This window comes from Prionailurus viverrinus, chromosome C1 (genome assembly GCF_022837055.1).
Source record: "Prionailurus viverrinus isolate Anna chromosome C1, UM_Priviv_1.0, whole genome shotgun sequence".
In the NCBI taxonomy this organism is placed as follows: Eukaryota; Metazoa; Chordata; class Mammalia; order Carnivora; family Felidae; genus Prionailurus; species Prionailurus viverrinus.
In genome coordinates, this window is record NC_062568.1 from 196,258,497 (window position 1) to 196,277,806 (window position 19,310).

Consider the following 19,310-nt stretch of genomic DNA (forward strand, 5'->3'; position numbering starts at 1 on the left):
TTCAGCCAGGTCACGATCTCGCGGTCCGCGAGTTCGAGCCCCGCGTCGGGCTCTGGGCTGATGGCTCAGAGCCTGGAGCCTGTTTCCGATTCTGTGTCTCCCTCTCTCTCTGCCCCTCCCCCGTTCATGCTCTGTCTCTCTCTGTCCCAAAAATAAGAAAAAAAAAAAAAAAAGAAGCGACGACACAGTTTCAAAACAGCTCAGGCTTCCCTGCAGAACCCTATTTACAGTGTCAGGGGAAGGAAGTTCCTAGGAAAGGTATTTGTTAACTCTAAATGAAATTGAAGTCAACTCAAGGAATGTTTGGTTTGAACCTCTTTATTTTTAGACATTTTTCTTTAGATGTTTAGTATCATTTATTGACTCAGTGGCCCAATAAGGCAGCATCTGCTCTGTTAGGAAATGCACCTGTCAGAAATGAAATAACTCTGCGGTGTTGCAAGATCCCTGTCTCGGGAGACCGGCTGCAGACTCTTTGAGAACGGGGACCATGACTTAATGTGTGTAGTGGCACCTCGACTTCCACATAGGGGCCCATAAAGGATTACTGAGTTATCTCCATTAGTTAAAAACAAAACACTAAAACCCTTTTCTTGGCCTTCCTCTTTCCTCTTTCCCTCTCCCCCCTCCTTCACTTCCAAGCTTTCATTTAGCAGAACAACATAGACCAGAGGATAATTCCTCTGGTCGGAATTACTAGATTTCACTATGGGCAGAAGACTTTGGTTTTAGGGCTGGAACATTCCCAACGTCTTTTTTTTTAAAAGCAGAATATCTCTGGGAAACGTATCTATTTGGGGCTTGAGCCCTTAAGGAAATGGCTTTGCCCTGGTTGGGTGCCATTCTACCCCTTGCTCCTTGGGGAAAATGTTAGGGGAAATGAGACGAGAATCCTTAGGGCTTCCATGGGCTTAGAAAGGGGTCCTTTGGCTCCAATCATGGAAGCCCAAAGGAGGCTACCAGAATGGCTTTGTCCCCACTGTTAGTTTGGAAGCTAGATTCCTGACTTCCGCTCAGACACATGGACCCCTGTCCTCCTCTTGTTTGGCTCACACTCTTGTGTTTTGAGCCAGGAGGTTAGGGAATAATTTGGTACAACAGAGAGAGAGGGACTTTGGAGTCGAAGAGACGTGAGTTTGGGTCTTGTCTTTGCAACTTAATAGCTGTGGGACTTTGGGCAAGTACCTTTCTCCTTGAGTTTGCAATTCTCACCTGCAAACAGAAAAAAATAATACCTCCCAGGATTATTGGGAAAAATAAATCCTATGGGACAATTTACGTGAAAGCATCTTGCCAAGGACCTGGTACTTGGTGGATATTTAAACACAGTAGGGACAAATGTTGTCTGGGGAGGACGAATTTGCAAGCACTTTTCCAGACATATTCAAGCGAGCATTTTTATCGTGGGATGGCAGGACTCTGTGACCCTGGGTCAGTCTTCTTACCTTCCTGACCCTCGATTTCCCCTCAAAGGAGATTTCTGACTCCAAGAGGGAGACACTCCTAGAATGTGAGGTTAAAGGGCAGCGTGTGTTACTTTCTAGAACGGGATAAGGATTTATTACCTTGCTTCCAAGATGCCTTCAACGGTAAGACGCACAACTGATTAAAAACCAGCTTTTTGAGAGAGAAAGAGTACAACTATGGTAACGGACCCATTGATTTTAAGACATATTCTGACTGCCATAAACAATGCTGGCTGTCATTTATTAAGCATCTGTTGGGTGCCGTGCACTACCCCAGGTGCTTCACTACGTCCGTGCTGATTATTGTAACCCCGGGGGGGCAGATGTCATCATTCCCACTTTGGGGTTAGCAAACCGACTATGGAGCGCTCAAGTCACTCTTCCAAGGCCACACGACCAGGGGGCAGGTCTTGGGAGACAAGTCTTCTTAATCTCAAAAATGCTTTCCCCTCTCAACAGATTGTTCTCCGGGCTAAAGAGTCGAAAAGATCAGCTCTGTGCAGAGACATGGTGTGCGAATGTGGTGCTGAGAACGTGCCCTGAATCTCTGCAAGGTGACCGGGAAGGGCGCAGGTAACATACACGGGGCTGTAATCTTATCAGTCTCTAATACTGGTCCTTGGAAGGAAGGTTTACCCAGAGAGGATTGCTGGGAATCCAAATAGAGGAGAGCCAGGAAATGAGGCTGAGTCAGGCTTAACGCAGCCCCAAAGGGAGAAGAGGGGCTCTGACTAGCCCCAGACTCATTCAAGGCCCAGCGACACAGCAATAAGCTTTTGCCCTAGAGGCCATCATTCCTCAAGGTCACCCTAGTCCCTCTCGGACTCTTTACAAATGAAGTAGAAACGTTTCAAGAAGAATTTAGTTTCTCCCATAGCGTTTCTCAAAGAGGGAGAAACGTGCTGATCGGTTGTCATGAGCTAGCTAGCGGTCATCCAGTACTAGAACAAGTTATAAATTAACAAGCTGGTTTTCTGGTTAGTTAGCCCAAGTTAGTTCCCCTGTGCCTGATTAATGGGACTGAATACTTTGCTCTGCAAAGCCGTGGACATAGATGGCACTCATTCTGATCTGACCCCAGTGGCAGACCCTGTAGTACACTCAGGGGCATGCCCTAACCCCTGCCTCCTGACCAGAAGACTCCTGGGCTATCCGTCTGTCTGTCTGTCTAGCAACTGTGTTTGGGGAAGACAGCCACATCCATTTCAGTGGATTCCCAACCTGGTTCTACCTCATCAGATCACAAAAGAATGTTCCATAGCTTTTTGTAAGGGGGGGCAATAGGGATATGGACATAGCCAGGGTGGTGCAGGGCGGGACAGGGTTAGGGGTTGCCTGAAGCATCAGGAATTGAATAAGAGACGCCCCTGTCGACCAGAAGGAACTCATAATGAAGCTGCCAGAGGAGAAATGTGCTTCTGGGTCTTGACGGGAGAAGGCTCTTTGGATGGTGGCCAAGACAGCACCAGGGTGGGGGTCACCGAGTCTCCATGTGGACGTCAACAGGGCTGAAGGTCACAGCTGCAGGGTGTTGGCTGCTGTTGCTGTTTGGGCCCAAGGCAGAAGGGGAGGATGGCCTGGGCCCCTTGGGTTCCAGTTCCCGCCTTGTCCTCATTTTCCTGGAACGAGATATGCATGCATGTTGGAGTCTTCTGCCCCATAGACTCAATGATTTTGGCTCTGACGGGATTGATGTGGATCATCGTTAAATCACATTGCTTGATGGCCAACTACAGAATTTTGCAAGTGGGAGGGACCTTAGACTTCAGCTAGTCTGACCCTTCCATTTTTTGTGTAACCTAGATTAGATATTTAATTGTATTTTTTTCCCCTGTTAACGAATGGTGTCAGATAGGTGACTATTATTAGAGACGAAATGAAGATGTTACGGTTTTTTTTCTGTCCAAAGTTGTAGCGTGAGTTACATTTTGCAGTTTCATTGTGCTTCCTAGGTTTATTGCTAGAAATATTTAAGAACTTTTCACGTAGTTGGAAAGAGAATGGACTCAAAACGTATATCCAGTCTTTCATTTTATATGCCAGAAAATGCAGTGACTGGCAACAATCATTAATTCTAACGTCTGCATGAAATTTCATCTTGTTGACCTAACATAGTTCTTTTTTTTTTTTAATTTCAAATGCTCAGAAAAGTTGCACAAACAGTACAATTAGTATCGGAATATCCTTCATGGAACAATTTTCTGATGGCTGGCAGTTTGCCACATTTGCCTTCTCTCTCTCCTGCCCCCCTCTCTCCATTCACACACACACACACACACACACACACACACACACACACAGTTGGTTTTTTTTAATCATGAACCATTTGGGTTAGTTGCAAAGGTCATGCCACTTCACCCCTAAATATTCCTCAAAACAATGGCATTCTCGATGTAATCATCACTCAGTTATCACACTTGGAGAGCCTTCCACTTTAAAGATGACATAATCAGGGCGCCTGGATGGCTCAGTCGATCAAGCCCCAGACTCTTGATTTCGGCTCAGGTCATGATCTCACGGTTCATGAGATGGAGCCCCGCATCAGGATCCTCGATGAAAGTGCGGAGCCTGCTTGGGATTCTCTTTCTCTCCCTCTTTCTTCCCCTCCCCTGCTGCTTGTGCGTTCTCTCTCTCTCTCTCTCTCTCTCTCTCTTCCCCCTGCTCTCTCTCAGAATAAATAAATAAACTTAAAAAAATAAAGATGACAAAATTGAGGCACAGAGAGGTTAAATGCCTTGGCTGCCTTTAAGAGACCAAAGACTGAACCCTGGTCTCTCCATTTCAGCCCAGGCATCACTGTAAACTGGTGAGTAGAGTCTCCATCCAAATTACACTCCAGAAAACAGACTCAGAGCGCAGGAATGATGGACAGGAATGAAGGGCAGACATTGTGGTTTGATGCCACTTCCTGGTCTGGGATGGATCCAAATTGCAATACCCCCCCCAATATTAATAATAACTTATTAAGTGTTATTATTATTACATGTAGTGGTGGGAGCATTTTCTTTGAAACCACACGTGCTGGCTTTGAATCCCAACTCTGTCACGGAGGGCTGAGTAGTTAGCTCATTTCCTGGTGCCTGTTTCACACCTACAAAATTGGGGGGGTATAAAATTACCCCCTTGTGTGGTTGTTGTGGGGGATTAAATGAGTTAATACATACAAGGAGCTTGGAATCATGCCTGGCACATATTAAGAGATCAATATATGTTATATGATATATATGAGATATATATATATAAAATATATACATAATATATAATATAAAACATATAATACATGGTTTATAAATAACATTAACATTATTATAAAAACAATGCATCTTGGGCCATCTGGGTGGCTCAGTCGGTTAAGTGACTGACTTCAGCTCAGGTCACGATCTCGCAGTTCGTGGGTTCAAGCCCCACATCAGGCTCTGCGCTGATAGCTCAGAGCCTGAAGCCTGCTTCGGATTCTGTGTCTCCCTCTCTCTCTGCCCCTCCCCAGCTCACGCTCTCTCTTTCCTTCAAAAATAAGTGAACATTTAAAAATAAATAAATAAAAACAACGCATGTTTACACCTCCTCGAAAATAAATAAATATATGCACCTCTGCAAAAACCAACCAACGAACCAAATAGCAATCCCATTGTGCAGACACACTGGTTGTCAATACTTTGCTGTGTATCGTTTGAATGTTTCTTGAGTGTGTGTGTGTAATCCACATGTATAGTCATAACGTATACATTATTTTTGTAAACTGACGATATACTGTAAATGGTTGTCCTCATCAATAAAACTCTTCTATGATATCTTTTTTTTTAACGGCTTCCAAGTCTGCTATGATGCGGTTGTGTTTATAGTCTATTTTAATTTCTTGCCTGGAAAGAATACCTTCTAGCAAAGTTGTGACTTAGAGGTGCTAACACATAAGGTGATAACACAACGTTTATTCTTTATTTAAAAACATTTTTTTAATGTTTGTTTGTTCTTAAGAGAGAGAATGACAGAGCCTGAGCAGGGGAGGGGCAGAGAGAGAGGGAGACAGAGAATCTGAAGCAGACTCCAGGATCTGAGCTGTCAGCACAGAGCCCGACGCGGGGCTTGAACCCATGAACCGTGAGATCGTGACCTGAGCTAAAGTTGGATGCGTAACCGACGGAGCCACCCGGGCGCCCCAACATTTATTCTTTATGAAATCAAATTATATTTTGTCTTATTTGGTCCCAGAAAGTGGAGCTGGGGGTACAGGCATTCCAGTATTTGAAACCTCAACTACTTACGTAGTCTGCTCAACACAACCTAGCAGAAGGCTCCCTGAGAGAAAAGGATTGAAATATTCCTCTATTACTCTAAGTTACATACAAGGGCTTCCCACGGTGCTCAAGGCCATTATCATTGTCATTATGATTATTATATGTAAAAAATATTTCTCCAGATGCAAAAATATTACCATGAGGTTCCTACAGCAGAACAGATGTCAAAAAAGGACACCCAAAGGGTAAGAGCACTTGACGACGGACTTAGGGATACCGCTGGGCACGCGACTGGCACTCACAGTGTCAGTTCCCATTCCTTCTGACATCACTGACGGGACAAGACCATCTAGAGCCCAGGGCGTCCCGTACCTGTTGTACATCTTCAGCAGGATCAGAATCACGGCGAAGATGATAATGACAACCACGACAATGGCAGCAACGATGGCTCCGGAACCTACGAGGAGAGGGGTGGAAATGGCAAACGTGTGAACTGAAATAAAGAGAAGTGTTCAGAGACTGGCAGGGGGGCTTACACAGGGCATCCTGCATCCTCATTGGATCAAGGGGGGCAGAGAATGTGATGTCCTGGGACCCTGACTGCTGACCCCAGGACAGAGACATGCATATCTACAGTGGGAGAGTACCCCTACCCCCAATGGGGCTTGAGGGCAGAGTCCTCAGCACATCACCTGCCAAAATTCTGTCTCAGGCCATCCTGTTGTTATCAGTCCTAACATAGCATCAAGCTTCCTGTGTCAACAGGCAAGCAAAGCGCCTGTCCCTCTTCTTGATGACACAAAAGAAATATGTGATTTTTGTAGTTATATTTTGAAAATATAAATGCAAGCAAAAAAAAGGTGGGGGAGGATAAAGAACTCTTGGCCCCAGGAACTGTTGATCATCTACACATATGGACGTTCTCCAGTGTGATCATGTATATGCATATGTGCATATTAAATACCTATCTACTGGTCTTTTTTGAATAAAGGTATTAATCCTATGTCTGGAAATCCACCTCAAGGAAGTAGTCATAAAAGTGGGAAAATGTGCACTTGATAAAAATGGAACAATGTTCCATTCACAGTTTTACAACACTATCCTAATCATCTTTCCATGCAGTTGCATTTTTTCCATGACTTTTGATGGTTGTGTAGCACTCCATTGTTTGGACTCGTTTACCAATTCTCTATTAAGCATATTTATGTTGTTTTCAATTTTACCCTATTAAAAACAAGGCTATGGTGAATGTCCTTGTAGCTTAATATCTCAGATTCTAATTTCAATATCAATGCCCACTCCCAATGCCCACCTCTAAGTCCATGTTCAAGATCAACATGCTTGTCAGAATTGATACTGAAAATGCAAAAAAAAAAAAAAAACCACAAAGGGGGAGTCATACTTTAAGCCAATCTATTTGATTCTGGGGAGTTTATCTTAGGGGATAATCCTAAATACAGAAAAAGCTATATGAATGACGATGTTAGTTACGATAACTATTTATATTCCAGATATAGGAATGGTTTAATAAGGTGTGGCATGCCTCTCATGAAATATCACACTATAATTTGAATGATGTGTGAAAAATAGAATATGAGATTATGTCCACACCCGCATATACACATTGTGTTGCAACCATTAAAATATGTGCATGCAAACATAATGTTGAGTAAAAGAAGCCAGACCCAAGCCTATGTATGATATGTTTCTATTTACATAAAGCTCAAAACCAGATAGAACTAAGGTCTGGTGTGAGAGGTCAGAACAACAGATCCCTTGAGCAGGTGGGGATCGTGTGGCAACGGGTGCTGGGACTTCTGGGAAACTGGTGGTGGTACGTTTCTTGATCTGGGGGCTGGTTACACAAGTGTGTTCACTTTGTGAAAATTCATCCAGCTGTGCACTTAGGATTCATGCATTTTTTGGAAGGTATGCAATGCTCTTATAAAAGGTTTACCAAACAAAAACAAAAACAAAACTACGTGCAAATATTGACAGGAAGTAAGACTGGAAGGAAAGAGGGGGTGGGGTGGGGGATCCATCATAGAATAACTTGGTTTTTTTTCCTTCCTGTGGAGCCCAGTGATAATACTTTTAGTTCATGGTTTTTCAACCTTGTCTGGATAATCCTTTGTTGTGGGGACTGTCCTGTGCATGGTAGGATATTTAGCACCATCTCTGCCCTCACTAGATGTCAATGACACTTCTCCCTCCCCACCAGCTGTGACAGGCAAGTGTCCAAACATCGTCAAATGTCCCCTGGTAGTCGAGTGGCCAGATGAAGTATGGAATACCTATTTAAAATGAGAATTTCTGGCAAATCATGAATTATTTTTTTGGCGTGTCTCAAATATTGCTTGGCTCATCCTTATACTCAACAAATATTGGTTATCTTAAATTCAAATTTAACTGGGTGTCCTGTATTTTATTTTCTAAACCGGGCAATTTTGTCTAGGGGGCAAAATTGCCTAGCTGAGAGTCATCACTTTTAGTTAAATGAAAGCAGAATTATTCCCATCTTGCTGACAAAAATTCTAGCTACCCTACATGTCCCTTGAGAACTGTTGTGAAATACTTCAGCAGGTTTCTGAAGGTCCCCCCACCTGGCAGGAAGCAGGCTAATGTGGGACCGTGTCCCAAGAGTGATGTTTTCTGGGTCTCCATGGAAGAGACACATCCTGCCACTAACATGGTCTGGAGCTGTTCTTACCGGGGAAACACTTCAGTGTCGGGAGGCCTGTTCCATGTGCAGAGACATCGACAGAAATGACAGAAATGGGCCCAACTTCCCCTAATACAATTCAGTGGTTTTCTGAAGAGCGGTCATCACGTTTTTCTTTCTGGGGACCTCTCGTTCCTGGCAGGTGTCTCCCCAGACTACTCCCAGCTTTACTCATTTACTCCTTTGTGAATTGATGGGATGTTTTCGCCTTACAAACGTGGGATGAAAGTAGTTACATTTTGGGGCGCCTGGGTGGTGCAGTCGGTTAAGCGTCCGACTTCAGCCAGGTCACGATCTCGCGGTCCGTGAGTTTGAGCCCCACGTCAGGCTCTGGGCTGATGGCTCAGAGCCTGGAGCCTGTTTCCGATTCTGTGTCTCCCTCTCTCTCTGCCCCTCCCCCGTTCATGCTTTGTCTCTCTCTGTCCCAAAAATAAATAAAAAACGTTGAAAAAAAATTAAAAAAAAAAAAAAGAAAGTAGTTACATTTTAAGGTGACTCATTTAAAGACATCTCACGTGAGAGTCAAATGTCCATTGCCCTCTAGACCCCCAAACTCCCTGATGACAGTAACAGTAATAGCAGTAATGATAATAATAATACTCATCAGGTACTTTGTGTGCCTCGAGACTATTCTAAGTTCTTGACATGGATCATATTGTTTTGTCTTCCCATCTACCTCATGCGGTAGCATCCGTGATATCCCCATCTTACTGACAAAAAATCAGACACAAAGCGGTGAGGTCATGTGCTCAGGGTTACGCAGTGGTCATGTCGGGCATCTGGTCGAACGGAGACTGAGACCCAGGCAGTCCATCTCCAGAGCCCATGCTCTTGACCTCTACACCATGAGCTGCCCCTGGTCCTCTTCCCGCCATTCCCTCCCCCGGTCGCCAAGCCAAGTTGACCTTACTCTTGTACAGAAAGTCCTGTTCTCTGGTGGTCACGTTCAGTGAGAAGAAGGTAGTCCCCCCCAACGGGGTGGCCGTGGTCATCTCGACCCTGGTAAGAACAAAGATGACATTTTGTTTAAAACCAGAGTGAAGGGGCGCCTGGGTGGCGCAGTCAGTTAAGCGTCCGACTTCAGCCAGGTCACGATCCCACGGTCCGTGAGTTCGAGCCCCGCGTCAGGCTCTGGGCTGATGGCTCAGAGCCTGGAGCCTGTTTCCGATTCTGTGTCTCCCTCTCTCTCTGCCCCTCCCCCGTTCATGCTCTGTCTCTCTCTGTCCCAAAAATAAATAAACGTTGAAAAAAAAAATTAAAAAAAAAAAAATAAAACCAGAGTGAGCTTTATAATCCCTGTACACCGCCTCTTTCGTTCTTCACCTGGATGACGGGAGAATATTCAAGCACGCGGTTTCTCCTCGTAGCAAGTAAATAAAAGGCCTTTCGCTATCTCCTAGGGAGAATTAAAACTAATGCCTGACATTTGTGAAGAACTTTATGTTTCGAAGCAGTTTAAATTAATTCAACAATATTTATTAAATGTCTCCTGGGTTTCACACAGAACGTCTAAATTGGTCTGCTAGAAACTCTGTGAGGGAGGGTATTATTGCCATCTTCCAAATGAAAGTGAAGCCCCCAAAGCTTCATGGAGCCCCAAGTTAGAACGTAACCCAGGGTGCCCACCTCCCTTGCCGGTGGGACTGTCAGAAACCCCCTACGACGCTCGAAATGAAGTTCCTGTTTTCAGAAGTTTCCAATCTAAGGAGGCGGACATAAACAAGTAAATAAGCAGAGGGAAACCTTGACTACTATTGTTAAGCAGCCAGTGACATGAGACATCATTGGGTTGTGACCGACGATTTCGAGGAAAAGCTAAATTGAAATGGGCCTTGAGGGACGGGCCCGGTTTGGGAGGAGAGGAGAGAGGACAAAGGCCAGGTGGCACAAAGCCCTCGGCAGGAGGACAGACAATGCGTGTTGAGCGACCACCAGGCTCTGTCACAGGCACCTGCACACGCTCTATCAGCTCACTCATTAATCTTCTCAAGCATCATCGCATTTTGCTGCTGAGCAAACTGAGGCTCAGGGCGGTTGAGTGACTCGGATGAAAGTCACACGGCGAGGAAGACGTGGAGCTTGGACTCAAACATACTCGCCGAGTGCACGGTCTTATCCCCTTGCCCCGAAAGCGACAGGAATCCAAACTCACACCCCCGTGGTCTTACACTTGAGGAGTGAGCCAGGAGGTACGCGGCTAGTACCTCACACCCCCCAGAAACAAGCATCCAGATCCTCCCGCCAGATCCCTCCGGAATCGAACACCTACTCAGTGACCGACGCTGTGCTAGGCGCTGGGAAGAACACTACGAGATACGAGACAGACTCCCTGCCTCCAGAAGCTCACATTCTAGTGAGAGAGGCCGTAGGTTTGATCACGGCATTCTTGGGCTCAAACACAATTGTCTCTCAGCACCCACACTTGCGTATCTGGCAGGACAAACCCTTCCCTGGCTGTTTCCATGCCCTCTTCCTAGCCTCTTGCCTCCTCACACCAAGCTCTGCCCAACCTCTGTGACAACGGACCACTCCATCCTCCCCCGTCGTTCCTGGTCTTTGCGGTCGGCGGACTGGCTGCCCCAGGCTTTGGCCTCCCCAGGTCCCCCCAGTGGGCCTCTCCTGAGAGCAGCTCCCCAGGCCCCCAGCTCCTGATGGAAAAGGGTCAGTGTCCCTCCATTTGGGAGGGGGGGGGGACAGGTCACTGCTCCCAGGCTGGGGCTCTGGAGTCTGTGGCTTGCCCCGCTCCGTGGGGGCCTCAGACTCAGAAAGACCCCCTCTGCCTTCACTTTCTCTGCCCTCCTTTAAGCCACGGGGCCCTGCCTAAAACCCCCAGTTCTTGTCTGTCTCTTCCTACCAAAGACCCTAGGGCCTTAGGACCCACGCAACTCGGGCTCTCCCGAGGAGCCCTGCAGGGCTCTGCCTGACCTTCCCGCAAGGGCCAACCTTTCTTCCTGGCTGGGCTTCCTGTCTCCTGACTGTCTGAAACAGGCCCGCGGGCCATGTTCCACTGCCTGCTCCCCCTCCAAAATGAACACATCCTTCAAGATTGAGCCCAGCCACCCCTAGGCGGGCTCCCCGTCCCCCAGCCGGAATCAGCCATCTGTCCTCTGCCCCCACGGCAGCGCCCTGCCAAGAAGCCACCACGGCACGTGTCTCAGTCGCTGTGTCTGCTAGTTAACCTTCCGTGTTCACTGTCGGGGCCCTGAAGGTAGAGGCTACTCAGGGTCTTTTTCATAACCTTCTACCTCTCCCAGATAGAGCGCCTGGCTCTTCTCACCGCTGCCAGTTAGAAGTTCTGGAGCGAGTGACTGGACTTCTCCCAGCTTGGTTTGCTGCACGTTTGTAAAACGAGGTAGCTTTTCCCAAGGGAGCTGAGGGTTCGAGGTTAAGTACGGAAAAGTGCTTTCAGTGCTCAATAAATGGTAGCTCTCAGGGTTGTAGTGGGTATTAGCAAACATTTACCGAACTCAATGAGAAACAGGTGGATCTGGAGGTCAAAGCAAGAAAAAATTCTTTTTCCAAAAATACACAGGGACCCGTAGGGGAACATGGGATGAAAGTCTTCCCCCACCCCCTGCCCCCCCATTCCCACTCCCAGTGAGAGGCACCTGCCCCCGCCTCCCCCACTCCCCGTCCCATCGGAAAGAGTTTTATTATGCTTTGCCTAAACTTTCTGCTTCTATCCCTACCAATATCAAGCTGAGAAGATTCACCAATAATCCTTTCTTCCAATTCCTTTTAAAAACAGAAAAGAGAAGCAAATAGGGGGCCCCAGATCAAGGATCGCTTAGTGACAGAGACATGGCGTAATCCCTGGACAAGCTAACCCCTGCCTGTGGACACATCTGCCATTGAAACAACATGCACAAAAATGACAGAAGCCACTATCCAAGTGCCTGCTGTGTGCCAAGACCTTTTGCCAGGTTTTTGTTTGTTTGTTTTTTAATCCATGCCTTGATTCAATTAGCAAATGCATTGCAAAACAGGTTTTCCTCTTGCCTCGATCAAATGAGGGCCCCGAGGCTGGGGGATATCAAGCTCTCTCTTCCCTGCTTATACAGCCTGGAAGATACAGACCTGGCATTTGCACCTGGCCCTGCAAACTTCAAAGCCTGTGTAATTCCCACGGCATCAACCTGCTCTTGGCACCTGGGCATCTAGAGGGGGTCATGACAGGTAACTACAGAAATATGCACACGTGCACATGTACACACACACACACACACACACACACACACACATACACACACACTGACCAGTAGTGCAGCTGCCTAAGGCCACCAGGACACAGATTCCTCTGCAGGCCCTTCAAGGTGACCTCGGGGGTGCCCAGTGCTGGGTGCAGACCTCCTTACGGATGGGCCGGCTACTCTTCCTTCTGAGGGAACAGTGAGTAATCTCAGGGCATTTCTTGCCTTATGTCCGGACCCGAGGCTCTGAATGACATCTCTGTTTCTGCCACATCAGAGAAGGTGGGAGGGAGGGTGGTGGAACACTGATGGCCAAGGATGTGGGTGTTTTCATGTGTGGGACCCAATGATTCTTGTTAACTAAGTGAGGTCCAGCAGGGGGATTTCAGTGTCAAATGTGTCTGTGACCAGGTTCACGGACATAGAAAAGCAAAGAGGGTGCAGGGAGGGGGAGAATGGTTTTCACAGACAGAGGTTAATTTAAAAATAATAATAATAATGACAATAATAATAATAAATCGTGTGCCAGGCATGGTGCTCAGTGCCTTATGAAGGGAGGTCTCATTCAGTCCCCATACCTATCAGGTAAGGAGGGCACAATCACTGCCCTTTCTACAGATGAAGAAACTGAGACTCACAGTAGAGAAGCAATTAGCCTAAACCCACAAGGCTAATATGTAGCCAGGCTCAGAGTCAAGCCAGGGGCTGTCCTATTCTGCAGCCCCTTCTCCGTAAACCCGCACTGGACTGCCTCCGAGGGAATGCACAGGACACATATGGCCCAATACCCAGGGCCTAAATCAGCGTAACGCTTTGATGAGAAAACTCACACAGGCTGCAGCTCAGCCCTTGCCCCAGACCCCAGACCCCTGACTGGTCCTATCTCCTGGCCCCTGCCCTTGGCCACACTCTGAACCTCTGTCTTCAGCAGAACCTTAATCACATTTACAGAATCTACAAGGAACTGTTGTTCCCTTGGGTTGTTTACAAACGGTCCTGTGTGGGAGGTTGGTTTGGGAAGTGACGGAAGGTCAGGACCATTTACTCTCTGAGTCATTCCTCTCTCCCTAGCCCTTGGTCAAGTGTTAGAGCCGTAGCTGGAAGATAAACATTGCCAGATCCCACTGGTCCCAAATATTTCCCCTACTCCTCTGCCTCAGTGGTACCCTCTTTCCCTCTGGCCTGGCCTAAAAGCTCCCTCCTGGATAAGACGACAAAGACACGACCAACACTGGCAGACCGCTATGCAACTGGCCAATGGTAACTCAGAGTAGGTCACCCATGAATGTCCTACACCCACCAAAACACTGGGATCGATTTCTCCCCACCTCCTGAACCATGGAAAACTCGGCATGACGTGGTTTCTTCCACAGACTTGAGCCCCACTACTCCCAAGTAGCCTCTTGAGTTTGGGGGATGTTTTTTTCAGAAAATTAACCTTCATGTTGAAACCAAAACATCCCACCTTGTAATTTTCACCCATCAGTCCTAATTCTCTTCCCACGAAGGTAAATGTGCTACCTCTTACACATGACACCCTGATGAGTTTAAAAGCACTTCTATGGGGGTTCCTGGTGGCTCAGTCAGTTCAGCATCCAACTTTAGCTCAGGTCATGATCTCACGGTTTGTGAGTTTGAACCCCACGTCAGGCTCTGTGCTGACGGCTCGGAGCCTGCTTCAGATTCTGTGTCTCCCTCTCTTTCTCCCCCCACCTTGGCTCGCGCTCTGTCTGTCTCTATCTCTCTCGTAAAAATAAATAAACATTTAAAAAATAAAAAAAATAATAAAAGCACCTCTACGTATGAAAGGTGAAACGCAAAACTTCAAGGATAGAACAATGACAGCGGCCGGTATCAGCACAGCAATTTTACCTCCCACCAATAGGTGGCGATAGCAGTTGGCTACAGTATACCCCATTTAACCCCACCCCAAAACGGTTGGTAAAAGTCCTGCGAACCCAATCTGCTTTTTTTTTTTTCCAACGTTTTTTATTTATTTTTGGGACAGAGAGAGACAGAGCATGAAAGGGGGAGGGGCAGAGAGAGAGGGAGACACAGAATCGGAAAAAGGCTCCGAGCCATCAGCCCAGAGCCTGACGCGGGGCTCGAACTCGCGGACCGCGAGATCATGACCTGGCTGAAGTCCGACGCTCAACCGACTGTGCCACCCAGGCGCCCCAAACCCAACCTGCTTTTAAAGGAGCTTTCTGCCCTTGGACACAGCAGTGATATGTTCTCTGGTTATTTTTTTCCAGGATAAATATTCTAAGTTCCTTCAAACAATCTTTATAATGACAGTTTCCTTCATGGTTTCCTCATTTCGCTGTGTCAATGTCTCCCTTAGACAAAGCACCCCAAACGGGACACATAACTCCAGAGGGGGCCTGAAATGTCCAGAATGACATTTGTCTTGATACTTATCAGACCTGAGTGTGAATTCTAGCTATGTGGCCTTGGTCGACTTTCTTTACCTCTTGGTCTTCTGATCTGTAAAACAGGAGTTGCAAGCTCCACGGGGTCCGTTGTGAGAATCAACAGAGATAAAACATGTAATATATTTGGCACAGTGGCTGTGCACAAAGTCTGTTGAGATTACCCTGGGTTAATGCAAACAAATAGCTCATTATCGGCAATCACAGCATACTGTTCACACCCCCCCCTATTGATACAACCCCAAACTTTTTCGGACTTAGTCTTATGCTCGTTTCCAGTCAGTCAAAGCCCTGAGGTTGGTAAATGGAAAGGCTTTCTAAACTGCAAAGTGCTTTGGAAATAGAAGGCAAGAGCAGCTGCGTTGCAATGCGGACAATATTATGATCCGCTGCTGCCCAATAACCAGGTCTCCACGACGCTCTTGTGCAAATGTCATTTTGAGCTCAAATACAAGACTTTGCATTGGCCCCTGGTAACCTTGATCTTGTTGATGTGGGCCCTCAGCTCCTTCTGGGTGGCTCTTGAGAACTTTTGGTGCTCTGTCATAACAGCGCACGTTGTCTAGGAGCTCATGACCCGGCAAGGGCTTTGGGGTCAGGTAGACCTGGGTTTTGATCTTGGCCTCATCGCTGACCAGCTCTATAAGCCGAGGCAGTTTTGTGGGCCTTGGTGTTTCCACTTGTAAGACAGGGATGACACCCTTTATCCCATAAGGTTGTGAGAATCAGTGAGATATAATTACCCAGCAGGGTGCCTGGTGGATGGTGGGTGAGCCGTAAATGTCAGTTCCTGGCCCCCCTTCTTTTTTTTCTTCTGACATCAGTCTGTGCTCTCCCTGCTCTCCTTGGCCCTTGAGCCCCGAGTCCTCCACCTGGTCAAGTGTTTGCTGCATTTGGTCAAACTGAAGTATGAACAGGGAGGTCAGAGAATCAAACCATGAAGATGGTGTCCCAGGGAGGGGAATGGAAGAGGGATTCACTAGACTTCTGGAGGGTTTGACCTGCTCTTGCATTTCCACTGAGGAACAGTAAAACCTCTGCCAGGAAGGCAAAATCCTAAAGGGACTGGTAGAGCATGAGGTTGCCGGATGGGGTGGGGAAGCGTGTGCCACAGATTCGTAACTTGGGGCGAGAACCAGGAGACCAGGGCTCCCATTGCCACTGACTGGCCATGTGACTCTGGAAAGTCCTCTCCCTTCTCTGGACCTTGGTTTTCCTGTCTATAAAATGACCCAGTGATCATTGGGTCCTTTTCCTGTCTATAAAATGACCCCCCTTAGTGATCACTAAGGGATTTTCAAATCTGTGGTTCTATTTACTACACTGCAGCCATTCATAGCTTATCTTAAGAACGAGTGTTTTCCAAAAGCCCATTCTTCTTTGCAGATATTGACTCTGGAGATGTTAGGAGAGAGAGGAGAGTGTGTGCAGTTTAGGCTGGAAGGCAGGAATCCTTCCTCGAAGGCAGCGGAGACTGGGGACAAACCGAGGAGAACACAGAGGCGTTCTGACTTGTCAGCAGCATCGCATACAGGACGCTTAGGAATGAGCCTTCAAACGTTCTGTTGACCCAAGTCTAGCTGAACCCTAAATGGCCACCACCTAGACTCTCCATTCCTGTTAGGTTTTGCGTCGTCTCCCCCACCCCGCCTGCCCTATCTGCGTGACTCTGTCCCATTGTGTGTCACAGCTCCCAAAGGTGGGGTCTGAATTGGCTTAACGCTCTCCTGAATTTGGGGTCATACACAATTACATGCTGAATCCTTCTGGTTGGTTCCCTGAAACTAGGAAGCAGATTTCTTATGTCGTGTATTTATCCGTTCTTTTACCCACCCATCCACTCATATACCCGGCCACCCACCCTCTACTATAAACACGTTCATCCTTCCACCTGTTCGTCTGTCCATTTTCCCTGTCGTTCATCCAACCAGGCCCACCATGTACATCGCGCTAAGAGGATTCAAACAAAGAAAAACCATGGGGATCACGTCTCCAGAGCTCAGACACAGAGTTTGAGAATGGAATGGTTTCCTTTAAGAATCTTTCCTCCAATCAGTATTTAGTGGGGATCACCCCCCTCATGCCTCGCCCAGCACTGATCACTGGGGTGTCTGATCAATATCATACGAAAGTCCTAAGGAAAAAGCGGTGAGTAGCCTTTGGATCTGGAAGTCTGGGTTTCAAGCCCACCATATCTTTTAAGTCTTTTTTACCCATCCTGCCAAATTCTGGCTCGAACACCCTTCCTTTTTGACTTTTGTGGCCCACACCGGAAAGAAAGGTGTCCCAAGAGCTTCCAACCAAGACCTATAGGCCTGGGAAGTTCCATGTATGAAAAGTTATAAGTAGAAATCCCAGAGGAAAGGGGTCACAAGGCGGACTTTTGCCTAGGGCCAGAAGGGCAGCACGGGCCGTGCCAGGAGTCAGCAGGAGGGAGACCTGTGGGCGTTGTGGTTGAGACTGACCTAGAGGTGGAATGTGACCCGTGGCTTCCATTTGCCCCTCGGTCTTGGGGCCCAAGCCAAGGGCCAGCTCCCAAAAGTCCTCAAACCACATCCGGGCCCTCATGTGAGTCTCCGTGTGTCCCACTGTCCCGAAGGGGGAAGAGGTTTAAAAGGTTAGAAAGTTTATGCCCCTACGTGAATATGTCAGAGGGAAGTAATTAATGCCCCCTTGACCTTCTAGTCAGGAAGGGAAGGGAACGACCATTTAAGGGGACACCGACAAAGCACGAGGCACCGGGCTTCCACGCGTTTTCTCATCTGATCAGTACAAGGCAGGCCTTCTCGTCTCCACTTTGCTGACAGGAAACAGAGGCTCAGAGACGTGAAGCGACTCGCCCGAAGTCTTACAGCGAGCGAGTGGAGAAGCTGCGTCTCAAACCCACACCTTCCACCTGGAGGCTGCCCGTGGCCGCCAAGCGTCGCAGGAGGTAAGCAATATTCCTGGGGACACTCTGAGGGGCCTGCCCTGTGCTCACTCTTCTTTCTACTCGTTAATAGTTGAGCCCAAGAGCCACAACGAACCTTCAGCAGATGGCAGGGCTCCTCCACCGTGGCACGGTTTACATTTGACAACTCTTTGTTGCGGGGGCTGCCCGGGGCTTTGGCCGGCATCCCCGGCCTCTACCCACTAGATGCCAGCAGCACTCTTGGGATGTGAGAGCCAAAAATGTCTCTAGGGGCATCTGGGTGGCTCAGTCGGTTGAGCGTCCGACTTCAGCTCAGGTCATGATCTCGAGGTTTGTGAGTTCGAGCCCCTCGTCGGGCTCTGTGCTGACAGCTCAGAGCCTGGAGCCTGCTTCGGATTCTGTCTCCCTCTCTCTGACCCTCCCCCACTCATGCTCTGTCTCTCTCTCTCTGTCAAAAATAAACATTAAAAAAAAATGTCTCTAGACTTTCCAAGCATCTTCTGGGAGGCAGATCGCCCCAGGTCGAGAACTACTGGAGTCGAGCGATCGGCCCACGTCTTGACAGTTCCCTGTCCTTGCGACCCGAGAAAGTCCAGGCAACAAGGGAAATGTCCCGTCTGGACTTACGTCTGCGGACAGACGCTCAGTGGTGACGACGACGGTGACGATGACCACAAACACAACAGCTGCCCGTTCATCCAGGGCTTGCTGTATACCCACTCCCACGCCGAGGACTTCCCATGTACTTCCTCATGTATATTACCTCTGTCTTCCAGACGAGGGACCTGAGGCTCAGAGAAGTTAGGCAACCAGCCCACGGTCTCAGTGCTAACATATGGCCGATCTAGGTGTTCGTTTCCTAGGGCTGCTGTAAAGAATGACCACAAAGGAAGTGACTCAAAACAAAACTGCAGAGAGGGGGTGCCTGGCTAGTTCTGTTGGTAGAGCACGTGACTCTTGATCTCAGGATTGTGAGTCTGAGCCCCACGTTGGGTGTAGAGATTACTTTAAAAAATAAAATCTTAAAAAACAAAACAAAACTGCAGAGGGCCTTCTGGTTACACATAGCAGATGGAGGGAGAACAAACATTCATCTCTGCGTCCTCCCCAAACCCCCATGGAGGACAATAAAGGAATCAAATGTGTATCCACACGGCCAAAGGGAAAGGCGAGAAGAAGCCACACTGGGGAGAGGCCGACCCAGGTTTGAAAGCTGGACGAGCTGATGACTCTGCAGCTGGAAAAGGCCGAGGTGGCCCAAACCTGCAGATCGGGGGAAACCGACAAAAGAAGCTGAAGAACCTCAGGAAAGCTCACGAACAGGTGGCAACAAGTGCCACCAAAAGGCAGGGTG

At 47.8% G+C, this 19,310-nt stretch overlaps 1 protein-coding gene across 3 annotated transcripts in view; it reads right to left on the reverse strand.

Annotated features, from left to right (window-relative positions):
* Positions 1-300: 300 nt before the first annotated feature.
* Positions 301-19,310, reverse strand: part of NCMAP (non-compact myelin associated protein) — a 40,650-nt gene continuing 21,640 nt past the window's right edge. For 2 of the 3 annotated variants that reach the window (XM_047872338.1, XM_047872340.1), the window contains exons 2-4: positions 9,334-9,422; positions 6,074-6,158; positions 301-3,085 (exon numbers count right to left, since the gene is read on the reverse strand). In XM_047872338.1, coding sequence (XP_047728294.1) covers positions 2,944-3,085; positions 6,074-6,158; positions 9,334-9,415 — 309 coding nt within the window. In that variant the 5' untranslated portion in view covers positions 9,416-9,422 and the 3' untranslated portion in view covers positions 301-2,943. Of the gene's footprint in view, positions 3,086-6,073; positions 6,159-9,333; positions 9,423-18,719; positions 18,820-19,310 lie in introns of those variants that run through there. The other variant, XM_047872339.1, reaches the window with a different exon arrangement.